The sequence below is a fragment of the Arachis hypogaea genome, chromosome 15, assembly GCF_003086295.3.
Source record: "Arachis hypogaea cultivar Tifrunner chromosome 15, arahy.Tifrunner.gnm2.J5K5, whole genome shotgun sequence".
Taxonomy (NCBI): Eukaryota; Viridiplantae; Streptophyta; class Magnoliopsida; order Fabales; family Fabaceae; genus Arachis; species Arachis hypogaea.
In genome coordinates, this window is record NC_092050.1 from 114,843,754 (window position 1) to 114,863,488 (window position 19,735).

The 19,735-nt window shown below is 35.4% G+C and overlaps 2 protein-coding genes across 5 annotated transcripts; both read left to right on the plus strand.

The window, feature by feature from the left end:
* The first annotated feature begins 853 nt into the window (after positions 1–853).
* Positions 854–5,177, plus strand: LOC112750492 (uncharacterized). Of its 3 annotated transcripts, none has more exons than XM_025799237.3 (7): positions 854–1,259; positions 2,847–3,238; positions 3,354–3,589; positions 3,666–3,881; positions 3,986–4,078; positions 4,178–4,281; positions 4,658–5,177. In XM_025799237.3, exons 1-6 carry the CDS (start codon positions 1,138–1,140, stop codon positions 4,256–4,258), a joined length of 1,140 nt encoding a protein of 379 aa, XP_025655022.1. In that variant the 5' UTR covers positions 854–1,137; the 3' UTR covers positions 4,259–4,281; positions 4,658–5,177. The 3 variants fall into 3 exon arrangements, 2 of the variants coding, with proteins under 2 accessions (XP_025655022.1, XP_025655023.1); XR_003175861.3 differs by having other exon boundaries at positions 865–1,259; positions 4,178–4,331; XM_025799238.3 differs by having other exon boundaries at positions 865–1,259; positions 4,730–5,177.
* Positions 5,178–5,598: 421 nt separating this feature from the next.
* LOC112750493 (uncharacterized) lies at positions 5,599–15,449 on the plus strand. Of its 2 annotated transcripts, none has more exons than XM_029293194.2 (5): positions 5,599–10,415; positions 10,510–10,757; positions 13,521–13,724; positions 14,016–14,123; positions 14,712–15,449. In XM_029293194.2, exons 3-5 carry the CDS (start codon positions 13,560–13,562, stop codon positions 14,865–14,867), a joined length of 429 nt encoding a protein of 142 aa, XP_029149027.1. In that variant the 5' UTR covers positions 5,599–10,415; positions 10,510–10,757; positions 13,521–13,559; the 3' UTR covers positions 14,868–15,449. Both variants share the same exon structure in this region; 1 of them encodes a protein (XP_029149027.1).
* Positions 15,450–19,735: the final 4,286 nt, after the last annotated feature.

Consider the following 19,735-nt stretch of genomic DNA (forward strand, 5'->3'; position numbering starts at 1 on the left):
TTGTCTCCTCTGATGGGTCTGATGAGGCCACTTCTGCAGGACAAAATTGCTCCATGTTGTCATATAACCTCAACAAAACGCCAGATGAGAATGATATCCTTACAGTAGAATGTCTCCTGGAAAGAAGAATGCATTGCACTTGGCTAATTGGGCAACATGGTACTTGAATCCGTGAGGACAATGCTTTAGGTTATTTGAAGATTTTCAATTAAGGTTATTTAGAAAAGTCGAACCTTGTTCATTGGTTTTGTCGTGACTTTATAACTTCTCAGATTGTTATATTGAGATTGTTCTTGTTGGACAGTATTATCATGTTAGAGAACTTGGGAAATTCGATATTTAGTCAAGATTGGTACAGTTATTATTTTTTAGAGTCGATTAATTAATGAATTGGATTTACCACTATTCTATGCCATAATGAAGGCCATCGAGTCTACTTTTATACATATTTCATTCGCTGGTGTTTAAAGTTTTTAATCTACGGCTAGTCTTGTGTTTAATCCTTATCATGAGAATATGGAGGTTGAGAAGAGTAAGTGTTGTTAACTTGAGCTTAGTGAGCATTCTACGTCTTCCTAATAGCGTAGTTGCATTTTGCCCGATATTAATCAAGTGCTTCTAACTCGGAAGATTATCATAATAGATGGAAATGGAACTAATTTTTCCCACTCTAAAACTGATATAATTGAAGGAAGTGGTCGTGATGATGATATGAGCTGCACATCCAGAAGACGCCAGTTTAAAAAAAGTGCTAATATTATTATTATTATTATTATTATTATTATTATTATTATTATTATTATTATTATTATTATTATTATTATTATTATTATTATATCGACCCAACAATTTTGCGTCATCGCTAACATAGTCCATTTTTCAATTGCATTTTGTTACTAATGCTTTATTTTATCTTATTAATAAATTTGCTTTAAAAGTCAGAAGTTAGGGATTTGGGTTTTAGGCAAATTCAAAGACCCACCAAATTAATTGAACTCCTTTGATTGAAATTTTCATACCCCAGCCTCTGCGGCAGTCATATCATCTGCTCCCCAATCCTTATACACCCAGCCCTAACTCAAAAACATTTAATGAAGGCACCCCCAGCCCATAGAAGCTCTGAGATCTCGCGCTCCAATGAGAAATCATTCTAACTCGCGTCGGATCCTAAGTTTCGAGAAGCTGTCGGTCGCTCAAGTCTCTCCGCCCGTGTGGATATCTTCCGGTCGAGTTACTGTTGGCCCAACGTCTCTGCTACGGTAACCCTCCCTCTTTCTAACAATAAAATGTGTGATGTTAAAATTGTTGATTTCAGTGGGTACTCTTAATATGATTGAAATTTGTTTTGTTCCTTTCACCGTAAGCCTATTTTCTTCTAGGTAAGAGGTGAACACAATAGAATGTTAATATGAAGGTGTATAGTCCTCGTAATACAATAAGGACTTATGAATTTTAATGAATTAAGAGAATTTATTTTGATTCAGTTTGTTGCTGACTTGAGGCTACACTATTATAACCTGCTCTGTAGTTCCCTGATTTAAAATTCATAGCTTGATGTCCGCTTTATGTATTTGCTAATTTGGGTTGTCTAATTTGTACCACTGAAATGCAAACATCACTTGAAAAGGATTAATTTGATGTAGAAGTAGAAATGTTATAAAGAGGTATATCCAATGTAAAGTTGGGAACGGAGGAGTGGGACTTAGGAGTTTGTGTATCGGAGGGGGATACAGGTTTTAGATTTGGTAGTTTAAAATGCACCAATCTTTTAGAAGTATACTTGACTTGGTATTAAAAATGCATTGACTAATTCAGGAACTTATGAGAGCTTCTAATTAGATGTTACCCCCGTTTGCAGTCACCAGCGTGGCCGTTTAGCATAGTTTTGTCTTATTTTCACCCAAAACTTAGTAAGATTCAATACATTCTTAGCTTGCTGATGTGCTGTCATGCTTAATTACATAATTCCATAGATTTACAATACAATTGTTTGTTTCTTTCCTACTTTATCTCATCCTTAATATTTATATGTAATCCTCAGAGCATCATAGTTTTCTTATTGTCTTACTGTTCAAATTTGATCATCATTCGATAATTATTATAAAATAACATCCTTTTTGGTATCATATACTCGTTGCAATGATTATAGCTCACACTTGAGGACATGCATGAAATAATTAATGCAAGGAGCTAATTAAATTGGGGGAGGGGATGAGTAATTTATAGGCTCTTCCTTGTTTAAACCTGTACCTGAAAAGGCACATATATATTAACCACTTGGATGTAATTTTGAATTGTGCTTGGTGTTCTTTATTAGTGTTGTCTACAATAGCGTTAATAGTTTGGTGATACCTACCTATACGCATTGCATTATATATATTTCAACTATTCCCTGTGTGATTGGTGCAACATGTTCATATAAATTATTTAGTCACTTAGCCTTAAATAAATATATTAACCTACACCATTTATTACCGTTAGACTGTTCATGGCATTAAAAGGAGAGATTGAATAAAATTATATTATTATTGCATATAGTGTATGTGATATTTGAAGCCCAAAGCTATATATGGAACACGGTATCAAATTTGGAGTTGCCGTTTGCATGTGCTACACTCTTGAATGTATGTGGATCTTTTCCCGTGAAATGGTTGGGAGTATCTTAGATTCCTGGGTAGAAATTATATCTCCACATGTATGTAATATTATATCCATATTTAGACTTGTGTTTTCTATATGAATTAGTCAATGAGTTATATTTCAATTTTGGTTGTAACAAATTTACCAAAATAGCATGAATGTGCTTTGACTCTTCTTGATTCTAATTTCTTTTTTGGTTAAAATAGGCGCCCTATACCTTTTAAGATGGCTAGAAAAGGTCGTTTCACAAGAAAACTGAAAATAGGACCAGGATGTCAGCAACCACAAACGGCTCCACCTCCGGTCCCGCCTCCGGCCTCGGCTTCCCACCGTGATGACTCTAAAGTTCTCCAGAAGAGTGGTGATAGTGTCCCTCCAACTTCACGTCCATTCCTTCCGCCGCGTAGTGTACCAAGGCCGGCTCCACAAATGAGCACAACTAACATTCAGAACTCGGAGTCAAGCCATGTAAACTCGGCAGATAATGCTAATGATGTAGATTCTGTTGATCAAGCAGCTGATGAGTCCTTTGTTAATTCTAGAGCTCAGAATCGCAAAGGACGCAAGACTACAGAGTTTTGGGAAGTCAGGATAATCGGTAATTTAGCTAATAAATTTGATGTGTTCAACATGATTTAGACTCTTGTTAAGTTTTATTATTCTCGCATGCTGTCCACTACGGATAAACATAAGGTATTATGTTTGGCTTATAGATTCCGATGGCACAATCAAGCCGGCAAGACTAAGCGTGAGGGAGGCCATGGAACAGCCTAACGGTAGAAAGATCGTCCTCAGGTTCAACAATGCAAAGCAAGCCATTGGAAACGAAGCTGGACTGTTGAGTGGCGTGCTTGGTCTGCTAGGATCTGACTTTGGAAAGTTTCCTATCTGTGAGGAATGCTGGCGTAAGATTACAACTAAGGACAAAGTTTATAACGAATGTGTGAAGGTAAAAGTTTATATCCCCTTTGAAATACATCTGCTTATTTTTATAATTTGTGACAAATTTTTGGTTATCTGTATAGCAAATTTTCCACATTGATGAAGATAGCGAAGGAACTATCAAGAAAAATATCTTGAAAAGTATGGGGAAGTCTTGGAAGGAGACAAGGCTGAGGTTGTATAATGCTTATTTCGAGCCAACGTGCACGACTGAACAAGATATTGAGAACCGTCCACCGGGAATCGATCGAGAGCATTGGAGATGGTTCCTTGACTATCGCGCCAAACCTGAAATGAAGGTAATCTAGTATATCATTGGTACACAACTTTTATGTAAATTATTGTTGCATTGAGTCTTTTTAAATCATCTTATAATTGCCTTTTGTCTCTACTGGACCAATAGGAGAAGTGCAAGAAAAATACGAAGAATCGATCAAAACAACAATATACCCACACTGGCGGTTCGAAAAGCTTTGCACGACAGATCGAAGAAGAGGTACTTTACTTTTTTTGTTCACTCTTTGGACTATTTCCGTGACTTGAGGTTGCTTTGATTGTGTGGAAAACGGTAATGGCATAAAATTTGTTGATACAGTCGGAACAACAAGGGAGAATAGTCGGAAGAGGGGAGCTATGGATCACAATGAACAAAAAAAAAAGGACGGCTCCTATATGAATGATGAAGCAAGAGCAATCGGTGTAAGTACCACTATTTATAATTGATCGATAAAGTTATGACCTCAAATAAGGTAATAGTCTACTTTTCTATGTTATTTTGTTTTTGTTCCTGTTTGATGAATGGTTTGATACTCTATGTTAAAATGGACCAAGAGACTTTTACAATTCATATTCCAGCTTACTTTAATTGTTATTGCTAATTTACCTGTTATGTTTCTAGACTTTTTGAACTTCGACGTAATTTGGAAACAGTTGGGATAGAATTTGAATGATTGATTTTCATTTATCCGTTACAACTAGTTATAGTGGTTGGCATCCTATGTTATCATTTGGTGTGTTCTTGACATGAGATGGACCTATCAACAAAATTGTTGTATTTGCTAATTTATGTCTGTAGGAACGAATTGAGGAGATTGAGCAACAGGATGAGTCATCTAGGGTGTTATCTCAAAATGATTTCATTTCTCAGGTTTTTGGAAAAGAGAAACCGGGTAGAGTACGTGGTATGGGTTTTGGACCGACTCCTAGTCAATTCTTCGGTCCAAATTCACATGGGCCTGGCAATAGAGTCCAATTAAAGGAGACTCAGAGGAAGCTGCTTGAACTGCAGGCAGAGCTGGAAGGGGAGAAGTTGAAGAGTAGGAAGGCGATGGAGGATGAGGCAACAGCAGAGAAGAAAAAGATGAAGGCGATGGAGAGTTCTCTGATTTATCTGTTTCAACGGCAGGGTGAGGAGCTGCCACTAGACATCACTGTAGGGATGCGTTTTGTGGAATGATAGAGTGAATACTAGAATATTAGGATTGGAGATATGTTGCATTGAAGCAAACATTTTATTGAATTAGACTGAGCAACTCTTTGAAAGAGTTTTTTTTTGTTCGTATTTTGATGGACATATATATTTCTTGTTTTGCTTATATCTCGATTTTGTTTTTGATACAAGTTTAGATTCTAAGGTTGAAAATATTCAATCTTTAAAATAATAAAAAATATAAGAAGAAATATAAAAAAATCATTGAATAATATTTTAAACCAATTTGGCATGTAAATTTGAAAGACCCAAATTTTCATTTTTTTTTAATTTTTGTTAACATAGCGGCGGTTTTAAACCGCCTCTATTTTGGTTCAATGATTGTAGAAACTATTATATCTGGCGGCAGTTTGTAACCACAGGCATCTCTGACAGAAACTACATTAGCATTTAGCGGCCGTTTTAAAACCGCCGCTAAATATGCGGCCAGTCATACATATCGAAAAAAATTGTGGCGGTTAAGAAACAGCCGGTAAATATGAGGGAAATCGTGTCAGTGGAATTCGGCAACAGTTTTCTATTGTTGTGTTGCGAAATTTTGATTTAGCAGCGGTTATGCCAGCGGTTTCTGGAAACCGCCGCCAAATCCAATCCCGACACCCATATTCGTGGCGGTCCGGTTAACCGCCGAAAAATGATTTTGCGGCGGTTTAAAACCGCCGCTAATTCATAAAAAAACCGCCGCCAATTCCCGCCTTCCTTGTAGTGGAAAGAAGAGGGGAGAAGAGAGAAGAAGAGAAGAAATAGAGAGAAGAGGAGAAAAGAAGTAGGGTGGTGTAAAAACAGAGTAGTGCGTATGCACAGCGTGTCGTACACACACACAAAAGGTGTAAAATGGGGGTGTGCGCATGCACAAGCGTGTGTGAGCGCTCTGTGCAGTAGGTGAAAATCGGTTGTGCGTGCGGACACTAGGATTTTTTTTTTCTTTTAAGAGTGAGCTGTGCGCGCGTACAAAGGTGTACGTACGCACAGATGGGAAAAAGGGTAGAGGGCACTCACACAAGTTAGTGCGAGCGCCCTGGGTAGAAGGGGTGATAAGGAGTGTGCGTACGTACAGGGCTGTGTGCACGCATAGAAAGCTCTTTTTTTCTCTTTTTTTAGAGAATATGAAACGTCAAAATTTAACACCCAATTCGCCATCTGTGCGCACGAGAGGCAAAAAGAGGGGGACGCGAACGCACAAGGTGTGCGAGCGCTCCGAATAGAGGGGGTGTTAATGAGTGTGCGTACACATAGGTGGGTGCATATGCACAAGATGCAAATTTTTGGGGAGGTATGCGTACGCACAGGTGGGTACGCACGCACATGCTCTGTTTTTTCAAAAAAAATTTAGAGTTCTAAGGCATCAAACATGTCATCCAAAATAGATTTCCAACCCCAAAATATTTTAAAATCTCAAAAACACATTATTCCATTAAAAACACTAAATTAACATCAAAATGCAACAAAACTAAACTAAGCAAGATAAGAAAATATTCAAGAAACAACATCAAAAAGAGAGAAAGGGTTAGAAGGATATTACCATGGTAGGGTGTCTCGCACCTAGCACTTTTATTTATTGTCTTTAAGTTAGACAATTGGGAGAGCCCTTGCTTTGGTGGCTTGTGCTTGACCTCCCCACCAATGCTTGAATTTTCAATGTCCTCCGGGATCCCAATCCTAACCATCAACAAAAACAAAAGATAACCAAAAGGCAAGCTATTTATATATTAACATATTTACAATAGCCAACAATAAACACACATTGCAATCCCCGGCAACGGTACCAAAAACTTGATGAAGAGGATTTATGCCGATTCAAAAATCACAAATTAAATTCCGTTGCAAGTATAGTACTAAGCCCAACAATTGACCAATATCAATGTTTAAATTAAAGATGTCACAATCAACACAAAATTAACTGGGAGTTTTAAATCCCGGGTCGTCTTCCCTACAAGTTACAAATGAAATATTCTATTATTGGCTATGGAGGAAACGGGATTTTGAGATTGCAAGAGACAAAAAATATAAATAGCAAGAAAGTAAACAAACATGTAAGAAATTAAATGGAAAATGATTAAAGCAAGAAAAGGGAAATTCAAATGCTAAGAAACCTTTTGGCAAGGATTGAGAGTCAAGGTTACCTATCCTAGCCATTGACCACAAACATATGATGATTATGAAGAGTTAATCCTACTTAGTCAACCCTAACATCGAGGATAAGTCAAATAGGCATAATTGAATTCAATCCACAAGTCCTAGCCAACTCTATTAATGGAAGACATAGAGTTAGTGGAAACTAAATCAACTAACTACTCTAATATATCTATTAAGAATTGACATCAATGACTCAAGGGTCACCAAAGTCCTCAATTCCAAGCAAAGAGTGAAGAAAAACTAGGCAAAAAATAACCAAGCATTTTATCAAACACTTGGTGTGCATGAAAATAAAATCATATTAAATTGCCATAATAATAAAATCTAAGGCTACCAAATGCAAGAAAATAATAATAACAGCTCAATTAAATAACAATAAACAAAGAAACATTAAATTGCATTAATAGAAATTCAAATTAACAAGAGTTCCTTATAATAAAATAACCAAATAAAAGAAATAACAAGTAAAACTAAAAGAAGTAAGAAGCTAGAAGAAGAAAACAGTAAAGAAACAAAATCAAGACAAGAATTAAAGCATCAATCTAAGAGAAAATTAACTAAACCTAAACTAATTCTAGAGAGAAGGGGGAGCTTCTCTCTCTAGAAAATGACCTACAACATGACAAAAACTAAAACCTAATTGCTCTCCCATGCCTCCTCTTGAATTAGGGTTGAAATAGCTTTAGAAATGAGTTGGATTGGGTTCTTGAGGCCCAAAATTTCGCTGCCAGCAAATTGCATTAATGAGGTCACATGTTGACACCTGTGTGTACGCATAGATGTGTGCGTACGCAAACTTTCTGATTTTTCCATTTGTGCGTACACATAACTGCACGCTTCCACCTGTGCGTATGCACATTTGCTGAAAAGCTCCAAACTCCATTTCTTCATGAATTCTCCACTTTTACATGCCTTTTCTTCATTCCTTCAATCCAATCTTTGCCTTACAAGCCTGAAATCACTCAACAAACACATCAAGGCATCAAATGAAATTAAAGTGAATAAAATTTTGTAAATAAGGGCCTAAAAAGCATGTTTTCACTTTTAAGAATAATTTAGGGAGAATTTACAAAACCATGCTATTTCATTGAATAAGTGTAGGAAAAGTTGATAAAATCCACCCAATTAGAGCAAATAAATTTCATGAAATATGGATTTATCAACAAGCAACAGTTTAAGTTTGATGTTCTGATGAGCAAATATTTTATACACTTGTTAGTACCATTTTCTCATTGTTTTCAGTATGTTTAGTTAAGTTTTATTAAGTTTTAGTAGGTTTTAGTACAAAAATCACTTTTTGGATGCTACTTTGAGTTTTTGTGATTTTTCTATGATTTTATGTGATTTTTAGGTGATTCTGGCAATTTTTGGAAAAGTCTGATTCAGAGGCTGAGAAAGGACTGCATATGTTGTTAGATTCTGACCTCTGAGCATTCAAACGAGCATATCTAGAGCTATAGAGCTCCAAATATAGCATTCTCAACAGCTTTGAAAAGTTAACTTCTAGGGCTTTCCAGAAATATATAATATTTTATACTTTGCTCTAGAAATGATGGTCTAAAATGGGCGTGGAATGCCCATCTTACGCCTCCTGTCTGGAGTTGAACGCCCAAAAAAGAGCAAGCCTGGAGTTGGACGCCCAAAAGGGAGCAAGGCTAGTATCCAACGCCCCAAAGGGAGTGTCAGCACGTGGATTCACTCAAAGCTCAGCCCAAAGACGTACCAAATGGGCCCAAGAAGTGGATTTTCACACCAAGAGTCTAGTCTGTCTTATTTCTGTAATCTTTAGTTACTAGATTAGTATATATAGAACAAGGATCACCCTTGTTTAGGACTTTTTTGCCATATTTTCGAATTCACTATTGTTTCTCTATAAATCATGAGCAACTAAACCTCCTAGGTTAAGGTTAGGAGCTCTGTTGATTCTCATGGATTAATAATATTACTGTTTCTATTTCAATCTGTGTTTGATTCCATTCTAAGATGTATCTTCGTTCTTCAATCAAATGAAACTAGGTGGAACGAGTGTATAACCCGTTTTCTACATGGGTTCTTGCGAGTCCTTACCAGGATAGTATTGAACCATAAGCTTGATTATACATGTCTTAGATGGCTAATCCACGACTTTGTTGGGGACATGGGAACATCTGTTCAGCCGAGGTACGGGACGATTAGGGCCTTTGTGGTATAAGCTAGGATCATAAAGCTTCATTCTCTGATTCGGAGGATCCAACCTTATCTGTGGCGTTTCGAGTATGATCTTCAAGGGACTGAATTGCTAGAGCTTCACCCTCATTCAAATTGGATGACCATTAGCACCGGTGTTTGATCTGAAGCAGAGGAGATTAATGACCACTAGCCTCGGCGTTAATCACTTACAACTTACCATGGAATGAATCATCCATTGTTGAAGTAGACAGTGAGAAAAGTTAATCCAGAAAGAGAAAGCATCTCCGAAGCCTCAACCGCTCTCTTATCATTGATTTAACACCAATCCGGTAACTCTTTTCTTATTCTATTTTATGTGTTTTTAACCAACCAACCATCCTTTCTAATCGCCTGACTGAGATCCACAAGATGGCCATTGCTTGCTCAATCCGATAATCTCTATGGGATTCGATCCTCACTCACCTGAGGTATTACTTGGACGACCCGATGCACTTACCGGTTCATCTGTGCAAAAGTTTGCAGAGTCAATTTCGTACACCAGTGGCTGGTGGTCATGGACAAAAGAGAGTGACTCCTATGCCTTCTAAACAAAGCACTCAAAAAGACATTCTAATTTCCAAAAGAACGAAAAGTAAGCCGAACCAGAAAATTAGAGCTAGTGAAGAAGAACCATAAAATCTTAAAAAGCATCCAACCATGGGTATGGATAAATTTTTGGAGACACATGGGATTCATTTGGAAAGAGAAGATGACAATTTTGAACGAAGTGCTAAAAACGAAAAATCTATTCAGGAAAAGCAACAAAATCTTAAGAAGATAAATACAAAATCAAGTTGTCAAACCATGACACTTGATACATTTTTGGAGACAAATGGGATTCATGTGGAAGGAGAGGAAGAACATAGTGGAGCAAATGCTAATGAAGTTGGAGATGATGATGATGATGATTTCTTGGATGATGAGGACTATGTTGGTGAATATGAAGATGCAGTTCTTCATGGTGATGACAATTACCTTATGGAAACTAACAATGTTGAAGGTATTGTACTTTATACATAATTATTATTTTACTTATTCATTGGCCTGTATAGCTATATAATTCGTTTAAATGGTTAAATTGCACATATTTATAGATACTCCAAAGACTAGAAGGACACGAGAAAAAACAAGGTGTGCTAAAATCTATGCAAGAAGTTGGGAAGAAAGAGAAGAGGTGACTTTTTATGGAGGACAAGCAGTGGGACCAACTCCAAGAAGAGTGAAGGACTTAACTTACTTTACTGGAACAATGGGAAGGAATAGTGATTTCATAACCTTGATGTACACTAATTAAAAAGATGTGCCCCTCAAAGTCAAAAAGCGCATATAGAAATATATTAAGGTAAGTGTTTTATTTCTCATCTATTTTTTATGATCTAAAATTTTTCAATTTCGTATGACTTAGCTGCAGTTTTGTGAAAATTAGGGGTGTTCATGGTTTGGTTAATCCAAAAACCAAACCAGTTTTTTGGTTAACCAAAAATATAGTATTGGTTAATTAACCAAATTGGTTTTACATGATGAAACCGGTTATTAACCGGTTAGTAAATTTCAAAACCGGTTTTTAACCGGTTATTAAAATAAAAACCGGTTTTTAAAAAAATAACCAGTTTTTATATAAAAAAACCGGTTTTTGTACCAAAAAACCGGTTTTTGTACCAAAAAACCGGTTTTTGTGTACCATAAAATTGGTTTTTACATGTAAAAATATATTTTTACACAAAAATTAATATTTTTACATATAAAACCCAAATTTTTACACAAAAAACCGGTTTTTGTCCCAAAAACCGGTTTTTGTACTAAAAAATTGGTTTTTATACCATAAAATTGGTTTTTACATGTAAAAATAGGTTTTTACATGTAAAAATAGATTTTTACACAAAAATTAATATTTTTACATACAAAAACCCAAAATTTTAAACCTTTTTTTAATTGAATTTTTTTAATCTAATTTTTTTCTTTCTAAATGATACGAGTAACATTTGTAAATAATGAAGTCCCTTCCATTGCTTTCGTTCCTTTTTCTTTCTTATCTCTTTTCAATATTTTCTATAAATAATTTTTTCTCTTTCTCTCTCTCTCCTCTTCTCTTTCTTTTCTCTCTCTCTCTCTCCCATTTTTCTCTCTCTTCCTCTCTTTCTCTTCTCTCTCTCCCCTCCTCTCTATCTATCTCTCTCTCTCTCTCTCTCCCCTTCCCCTTCCCCTCTTTCTCCCCTCCCCTTTCGTTCTCTCTATCCTTCTCTCCCTCTCTCTCCCCTCCCTCTTCTCTCTCCCTCCTCTCCCTCTCTTCTTCTCTCTCCCCTCTTCTCTTTTCTCTCTCTCCTTCTCTTTTTCTGTCTCTCTCTCCTTCTCTCTCCCATCCTCTCTCTCTCCCTCTCTCTTTCTCTCTCTGCTTCTCTCTCTTATCCTTCTTCTCTCTTCTTATCTCTCTCCTTTTTTCTTTCTCCTCCTCTATCTTCGCCTCCTCTCTCTCTTCTCTCTCGCTTTAGAGAGAAGAGGAGAAAAGAGATAGAAGAGGGATAGAGATTGAGAGAAGGTTGAGAGAGAAAGAGAAAAGAGAGAGTAAGAAAAGAAAGAGGAGAAGGGGAGAAAATGAAGAGAGGAAGAGGAGGAGAGAGAGAAAGAAGAAAAGGAAAGAGAGATGAGCGAGAGAGAGAAAGAGAGAAAAGAAAAAAGAGAGAGAGAGGAAGGAGAGGGGAGAGAGAGAGAAAGAGAGAGAAAGAGAGAGAGAAGAGAAAAGAGAGGAGAAAGTAGAGAGATATGGGAGAGAGAGAGAGAGAGAGAGAAGGAGAGGAGAGGAGAGAGAGAGAGAGAGAGGAGGGGAGAGATGATTAGAGAGAGAAAGGGGAGGAGAGAGGAAGAGAGAAAATGGAGGGGGAGAAAGAGGGCAAAGAAAGAGAGAGAGAGGAAGTGATAGAGCGGAGAGAAGGAGAGAGAGATAGAGAGAGAAGGAGAGAAAAATAGAGGGAGAGAGAGAAAGAGGGAAGGGGAGAGAGAGGGAGAGAAGGATAGAGAGACAAGGGAGAGAAAGAAAGACGAGGTGGAGAGAGAGAGAAAGAGAGAGAGAGAGAGAGAGGGAGGGGAGAGAGAGAGGAGGAAGAGGGGAGAGAGAGAGAGAGAGAGAAAGAGAGGAAGATAGGGAAAGAGAGAGATAGGGAGAGAGAGGAGGAGAGAAAGAGAAAAAAAGGAGAGAGAGAGAGAGAGAGAGAGAGAAGCGGAGAGAGAAGGAAAGGAGAGAGGAGATAAAGAGAAAAATGAATTAGAGAGAGAAGGGAGAGAGGGGGGAAGGAAAGGGGAGAGAGAGGGAAAAGGGAGAGAAATAGGGAGAAAAGAAGAGAGAGAGAAGGGGATAGAGAATAGAGAGAGAGAGAGAGAGGATAGGGAGAGAGAAAAGGAGAGGAGGAGAAAGAGGAAAATGAGAGAGAGAGAGAGGAGGGAGAGTAAGGAAAAAGAGAGATAGGAGGAGAGAGGAGAGAGAGAGAGAGAGAGAGAGAGAGAGAGAGAAAGAAGGGAGGGAGAGAGAGAAAGAGGGAGTAAGGGGGAGAGGGAGGGAGAGAGAAAGGGAGAGGGAGAGAGAGAGAGAGAGAGTGAGAGAGAGAGAGAAAGAGTATGTAATTTGGTTTTGAAATTAAGTTTTGATTTTAATTTGGTTTTGGTTTTGGTTAACCGGTTAAAAACCGGTTTCTTTTAATTTGGTTTTGGTTAACCAATTCTAAAAAATATGGATATGATTTTTAAATTGTTTCATTAAACTGGTTAACCAAAATGTGGTTATGGTTTTTTAACCGGTTAACCACATTTTGGTTTTTTTATGAACACCCCTAGTGAAAATATATAACTGCTGTTTTATGTTCCAGAATTTTCAAATTATCACATCCTATTAGTTGAATATAAGATTTAAGAAATTTAAAGAGGAGAATTAGTCCTATTGACAAAAATTTAAATATTATACTAACATTTTTATTTAACAGCCTTACAATATCTTGAAATCAATATCCTTGAATTTTTTAACTTTTTATTGAAGATTTTAATGGAAGTTAGAGACATGTTTTATACTTTTATCTTGAATTGTCATTTACAATTTTTGTTTTGTACTTTTTCGTAGTCAAAGTTCATTCTTCCAAAAGAGGGAAAAGAGTGGGTGATGACTCGTGTTCGAGAAGCTTGGAAAGGTTACAAAACAAGAATCAAGAAAAAGCATTTTGAGATATATAACAACATTATAGATATGTTGAAAAATCTCCCTTCAGATATTCCAGAAGTCCAATTTCAAAAGTTAATTGCATATTGGAGTATTCCTTCTGTTAAGGTGAGTTGTAGAATAAATATTTCTATTTCTTTGTCTTTTTTATACTTTTGGTTTATTACATATAATTCCCTTTAATTTTGTTGGATATAAGCTCTATCTCGTGTAAATTCTGAAAATCGTAAAAAGCAACAACATCAACATCGAATGGGACCTATCAGTTTTGCAAGAGTGCGTAATAAAATGGAAATAATTTTGATTTTTTATAAGTTTTTTCTTGTTGCATAATGACCATCTTAAAACTAGATAAATATTATTTTTGGATATTTTTAATACTCTTCCCCTTACTTGTAGCGTGAAATGAATGAGAACAAAGAAGACCCATCACAAGTTGATGTGTTTGTTGCAACTCGAACTGGACGAAAAGGAAAAGAGCTTGATTCAGGAACACAAGCTGTTATTGTAAGTCATAATAATTTGAAGTAGAACTACCTTAAATTTGTTGCTTGGATGCCGAGAATTATTTGATTTATTTTGCTTTTACTTTTTCCAAATATTTATATATACCTCCAATTCAGGCCTTTGAGGTCTCTTTAGGGAAGTAGATTCTTTCTCTTAAATGAAATTTTTACTTATTAAGTGGCTTTTTCTTTCCCTTTTCTGATAAATAGAAAATGTAATCATAGTAAGATGCAACGAAAAACCTTGTGTGTGTGTGTGTGTGTGTATAGTGAATAATACAGATTTCTCAGAAAGGATCGAAAAAATACTACATAGTCAATAACTAAACTTGGAACATGCTTTAATGACGGATATCTAAATACTGGACACTTTACACAGCCTGAAAAATCCAAAAAGAAAAAAAAATATTTATTTAAATGCTAGAAAAAAGAATCCTCTGTTTGAAGGTAGAGCCAAAATGCTTGAGCTAAAATTCAAGGCGTTTAACTCTACTCTAAGATGATTTTAAATTTAATAAAATCATTATTGAGAATACTTTTAGTATGTGTTCATTATATCTTAGTGAATTTGTTATGTTTTTTTTAATAGGATAAACTTAAGGGCCATCAAAAAGCCAGAGACACTCCCAAGAAAGCATTTACTGCAGTATTTGGCAAAGAACAACCAGGAAGAGTTCGATGTTATGGGAGGACAATCACAAAAACATCTCTGCAGAAAGAATGGGAGATTGCTAAAATTAAGTAACAACATGCAGAGACTACAAGTTCAATGAAAATTGAACTTCATGAGACAAAAGACAAAGTCCAAAGTTTGGAGGATCTTGTGAAACTTCTCTTGCAACGGAGTTCTCTTAGCACAAATATTGATGAAGCACTGTCTTTATTACGAGCCAAGGAATCAACACATGATATAAATAATATGCAATGTCCGAATGGTAACGATAGTCCTTCCTCATCAACTCGTGTTCCAAAATGATGACCAAGTATAACTTTTAATAATACATATATAGGTGTAGCTTTGGATTTGGATATACTTTGTGTGCATTGTGTTTGTCTGTCTCCACCTTCTAAAGCAATGGATTTGCAATATTAGAATAAAGGAAGTTAACCTCACCTGGGGCCAAAAAGAATTGATTCAATCTCACACAACTCTGACTCAGTGGCAAGTTCAAGCACTGAGTGGAGGTCTGGATCAAAGGAATGACTGTCACTAGAATAAGAAATTGCATTTGCATTTGAATTTGCAGCTTCCACCCAAAATCTTAACCCTAGTTAAAATAGCTTTTATGAGAAGACCCATACCCATTCAATCTATCCATTCATTTGCTTTCATGACATTTATATGTTGTTAGGAACATATATAAATTAATTAAATTTTGGACTGTGGCTTTATGACATTAACTAAGCTTCCATTTTTTGCATTGATTGTGTCTCTGAATATATCTCTTGTTACAATCGAATCCTATTGTCCTATACCATGGCCACATTAGAAGAATTTTTTTTAGATCTATTTATTATTTTTATATCTATAGTATTTAATATCATCAAGAAATTTCTATTATTATAATTTTTTAGTTTTAATGATAAGTTGCTTATTTTTTGTTGTGTATTATTTGCAGATTTAGCATATGGGACAAGTCAAGCATGGATATAAAATATCACTACAACATTTTTTAGCTATTGTAATATATACTGCAAATAACACTCAAAAAGTGTTATCTAAACTAACTAAAGACAACACTTAATATTTGTTACATAAAAATAAAGCTGTTGCAACTCTTTTTTAACAACACACCATAAATATTCCTTTTTGATCAATTAAAGTACAAGTAAAAAGTGTTGCTTTTGTAAATTAAACAAGCAACATTTGTTATATTTATATATTACACTTTATAAGTGTTGTTCTTAAATTTTTAATAAGCTTCTCATTGTAAATGTTGTCAAAAATAAATTAAAATTTTTCTTCTAAAATTTTGACCTTCTCTCCAAATATTTTTACAAAAAGGTACTTTTTTCTTCTTTTAACTTAGCACAAAATACATCTTTATAGTTTATATATTATTTACTGATTCAAATCTTTAGAGTTCAAAACAAAATTCCAAGCCCTATTTTCAATTAGAAATCCTAACCCCAACCATTTCAAATTTTATTGATGCGCAATTTACCCTTGTTTGTTCGATTTTCTCATCGTTGCTTGTGAAGTTGTGTTCCTCTCTACTCGTGTCGCCGTCACGCTTGTCGCTGTTCGTGCACCGTTGTGCTCATTCGCTGCTCGCATCGTCGTCGTGTTCGTCGCTGCTCTGCATTTCCTCATCATTGCTTCTGAAGTTGTGTTACTCGCTGCTCGCGTTGCCATCGTGCTCGTCTCTGCTCGCGCGCCGTCATGCTTGTTGCTGCTCGTGCACCTTCGTGCTCGTCGCTCTGCATTTTGAGCTTCTAAATTTTGCTCTGCTCGATTCCAATTTGCTCGCCTTCTTCTACTTGCGACGTTTTTCTTGACCCCTGGCTGGGTGCTAATATGCTCTGCTCCCCCGTGGTGCTCGTGCTCTTTCTATCACAGATAGGCTCCTTGCTTTACTCAGCTTTGTTATGGCTGAAGTTGATGAGAAATTCTGGTAATGATAATTTTTCTTCATTGATGAGAAATTACTGTTTAATTAATTATGATCCTATTAAATCACTGCAATATTTTATTGTTATTGTGTATTTGCCGGCTTGTGCTTTAATCACTAAATGATGTTAATTTTAGGGCTTGGAATTTAATTATTGTTGGTGGAATCTCAATTTAGGGAACTTAACATTAGATTCATAGTTGTTGTAGGTGTTGGAGTTGGCTGAGAATGCTTCCGGTTCAATCAATTTGCTGCCAGGTTTTTCACAATGCTTCCAATTATCTTCACTTTTTCTTTTTCTCTGCTTAACTGAACTTACTTCTTCAGGGAGGAGGAAGAGGTTGATAGATTCAGCAAAGTTCAAGAGAGTTTCTTGACTAGTTCTTCAACTCTCAGTATACTTGAATTCATGTTAGTGGTCAAAACTGTTATACTTAGAACTTTCATGAAAATAAAGCAATTAATGATGTGTTGTGTGTAGTAGAAATTCTTTTTCTCTCCATTTTTAACATTGATAAATTCCTATCTATAAACTTTACTTCTCCATGCTCGATGTTTCAGTTTATCGGTGTTTCTCCATGCTCATTGCATCGTAGGCATTCATTCAACGCCTTTCTTTATGATATATCTTATCAAACTTCATAATTCTAATAAATTGATTAATTAATTAATTATTGCTTTTTCACTTCTCAATGTTCAGGAATTATGAGAAAATCAACCCTTGAAGTGCAGGAATTCTACAACATCACTAATGATACATATACGAAATCACAGGTAAATTTTAAAAAATAAGTTTTTTTTCCACTAAGATTTTTTCTCTTTCTACTAATTGTCTTTTTGTTTCCTATATTTTAATTATCAATCTGTTCATCTTAAATCTTTAGTCTTGGCAAAAATCAGTAGATGAAACTAAATTTTATTGTGTTTTTACTTTCTTTTTTCTGTGTCTCGTCATTGTAAAGTTTTCAAGAGACAATAATTTGTTATATGTATAGGCAGGTAATTTTTTTTTCCTTTCAAGAGACAATAATTTGCTACAAGGGTATGTGAATTTCTTACCTGTTAGATAATAATATTTTAATTAATTAAGTTATTTTATAATTCATGTGGTGATGTGTTATATATATATATATATATATATTGTTTAGTTACAAATCTGAAATATTGGAGATTCCCGATATTGCTCCAATTATGCATGTTCTCCTTGTGCCTGGGAACCCAGGTATGACTTCCATTATTTGTTTGCTTATGTTTTCCCCTTTTTTTCTTTTTTAAACAAATATTCATATAACTTTTTGGTTTGTTGTGTTACTGCAGGTGTTATTTTATTCTACAAAGACTTTGTGGAGTTTCTATATGACCAGCTTGAGGGAAATGCCTCTATCACAGGCAAGTAATGACACTTCTCTCTTTATGGTTTATGTTGCACGAATATAAATATGAGTATCGAATACTATACAATGCACATCTGGTACATAAGTGAGTAAAACTGAAGTATTTATGAAACTTTGATCAATAATTATGTACTTACTAGTTGTGTTTTTCTGTGGTTTATTAGATATTGGCCACATCTCTCACACGAGAAAGGTACATGCATTTTTGTTTTCTTCGATTTTCTCAGGCTACATTAGTATGCTTATTATAAGCAGTTTTATTGCTAGAATTGGGAGCATGGACGGTTGTTCTCCTTAGAAGAACAACTCAATCATAAGGTAGTTAATGCTTTGCCATTTTGGTCTTCATAGATTATTGACTGGTTTTCGTGTACAATAGATTGAAAAATGATTTGTTGTAGTAGTGCTATTTCAGTTGCTAGTTAGTGATGTGATGCCTTTGGCATAAGAGCTACTATTCTGGAATTGTTTCTTCTGATATATCACTGTAGTACTACTTGCAGAATAGCATGTTGTGGCAATGGAGTCACATGTAACTCATTTTTGTATTTGATTTTTCGGTTAAATTTTTTATTTAAAAAAATGACTCTACTTAGTTGTAGCTTTGAATGATAAGAATACATGAAGCTTATGGTTGATTATTGTAGCTGAATTTAAAATAAGTTGCACAAAAATTGCTGCAAATTTCTGATTATTGTAGCTATTGGTTATAAGTTATTTTACAATTTCGCAACTATACTCTAAATTTGGTGGTGAAGTGTTGTTTTCTCAGATCATCAATTAATAGTTTAATATACCATATCTGGAACATTGTCATTACTTTATCTCACACAAATATGGTACGTTCTGTCCCCTGCCTCTTTTCACTCTCTAGCTATTTCGATTCAGAATGAATCCCTAGCTCTATCTTTGGTCAATTTTCAATTTTCAATTTTGATTTCACTTTATCACTAGCTTTTCTGTTCAATTTGATAACTTGCTGTTAATGTAGTACATACATTAACTCATTGTTCTTCTCTATGAATTTTCTCAATCAAATCTAAATTTCTCATTGCCCAACCCTAATTGCTCCTCTTTCCCATTTTGTTTACTTTTAAGTCTTTAATCCTTTGAGCGAGAGACACAGTGAGTACAACATAGATTGTTCAACACAGAATTTACCTATGCTTTCGATCATTGTTTATTGATCATTGATCATTGTTTATTGGTAAAGTAGCAGCTTCCAAGGCAAAATACAAGTAACATGTACAGACCAAAGTCCAAACCTTATCAATAATATATTTCTATGTTTATTTTTGTTTATTACAATTATCATCTATTATAGTTTCCATTTCAGCGCAGTTTCCTAAAAACAAGAAACCAGAGATCTACACTGCAAAATAAAAAAATAGTAACTAGTAAGTGTCCAACAGAGAAGAGTTGAATCTAAGAAGAAAGCTGAGGTTGGTTATGTGTCATGAAGTTAGAGGGTACTGAGATTTTGAAGTGCAACTATACAGCAAGAAACATCTCTAGAGGTGTGGTCCTGTTACCCTTCACTCTTGTTGTGATAATGCTCTTCTTTTCTCTCCTCAGAACTTTGAATCTATCAGCTTCTAAGATATTTG

What these genes read in the sequence shown, in the direction of transcription:
- LOC112750492 (XM_025799237.3), top strand. Translation starts at nt 1,138, where the DNA reads ATGAGAAATCATTCTAACTCGCGTCGGATCCTAAGTTTCGAGAAGCTG. An exon ending in GGCCCAACGTCTCTGCTACG is followed by an intron (nt 1,260 to 2,846) that starts GTAACCCTCCCT and finishes TGGTTAAAATAG; the next exon opens with GCGCCCTATACCTTTTAAGA. An exon ending in TTTATAACGAATGTGTGAAG is followed by an intron (nt 3,590 to 3,665) that starts GTAAAAGTTTAT and finishes TTATCTGTATAG; the next exon opens with CAAATTTTCCACATTGATGA.
- LOC112750493 (XM_029293194.2), top strand. Translation starts at nt 13,560, where the DNA reads ATGACTCGTGTTCGAGAAGCTTGGAAAGGTTACAAAACAAGAATCAAG. An exon ending in GGAGTATTCCTTCTGTTAAG is followed by an intron (nt 13,725 to 14,015) that starts GTGAGTTGTAGA and finishes CCTTACTTGTAG; the next exon opens with CGTGAAATGAATGAGAACAA. An exon ending in CAGGAACACAAGCTGTTATT is followed by an intron (nt 14,124 to 14,711) that starts GTAAGTCATAAT and finishes TTTTTTTAATAG; the next exon opens with GATAAACTTAAGGGCCATCA.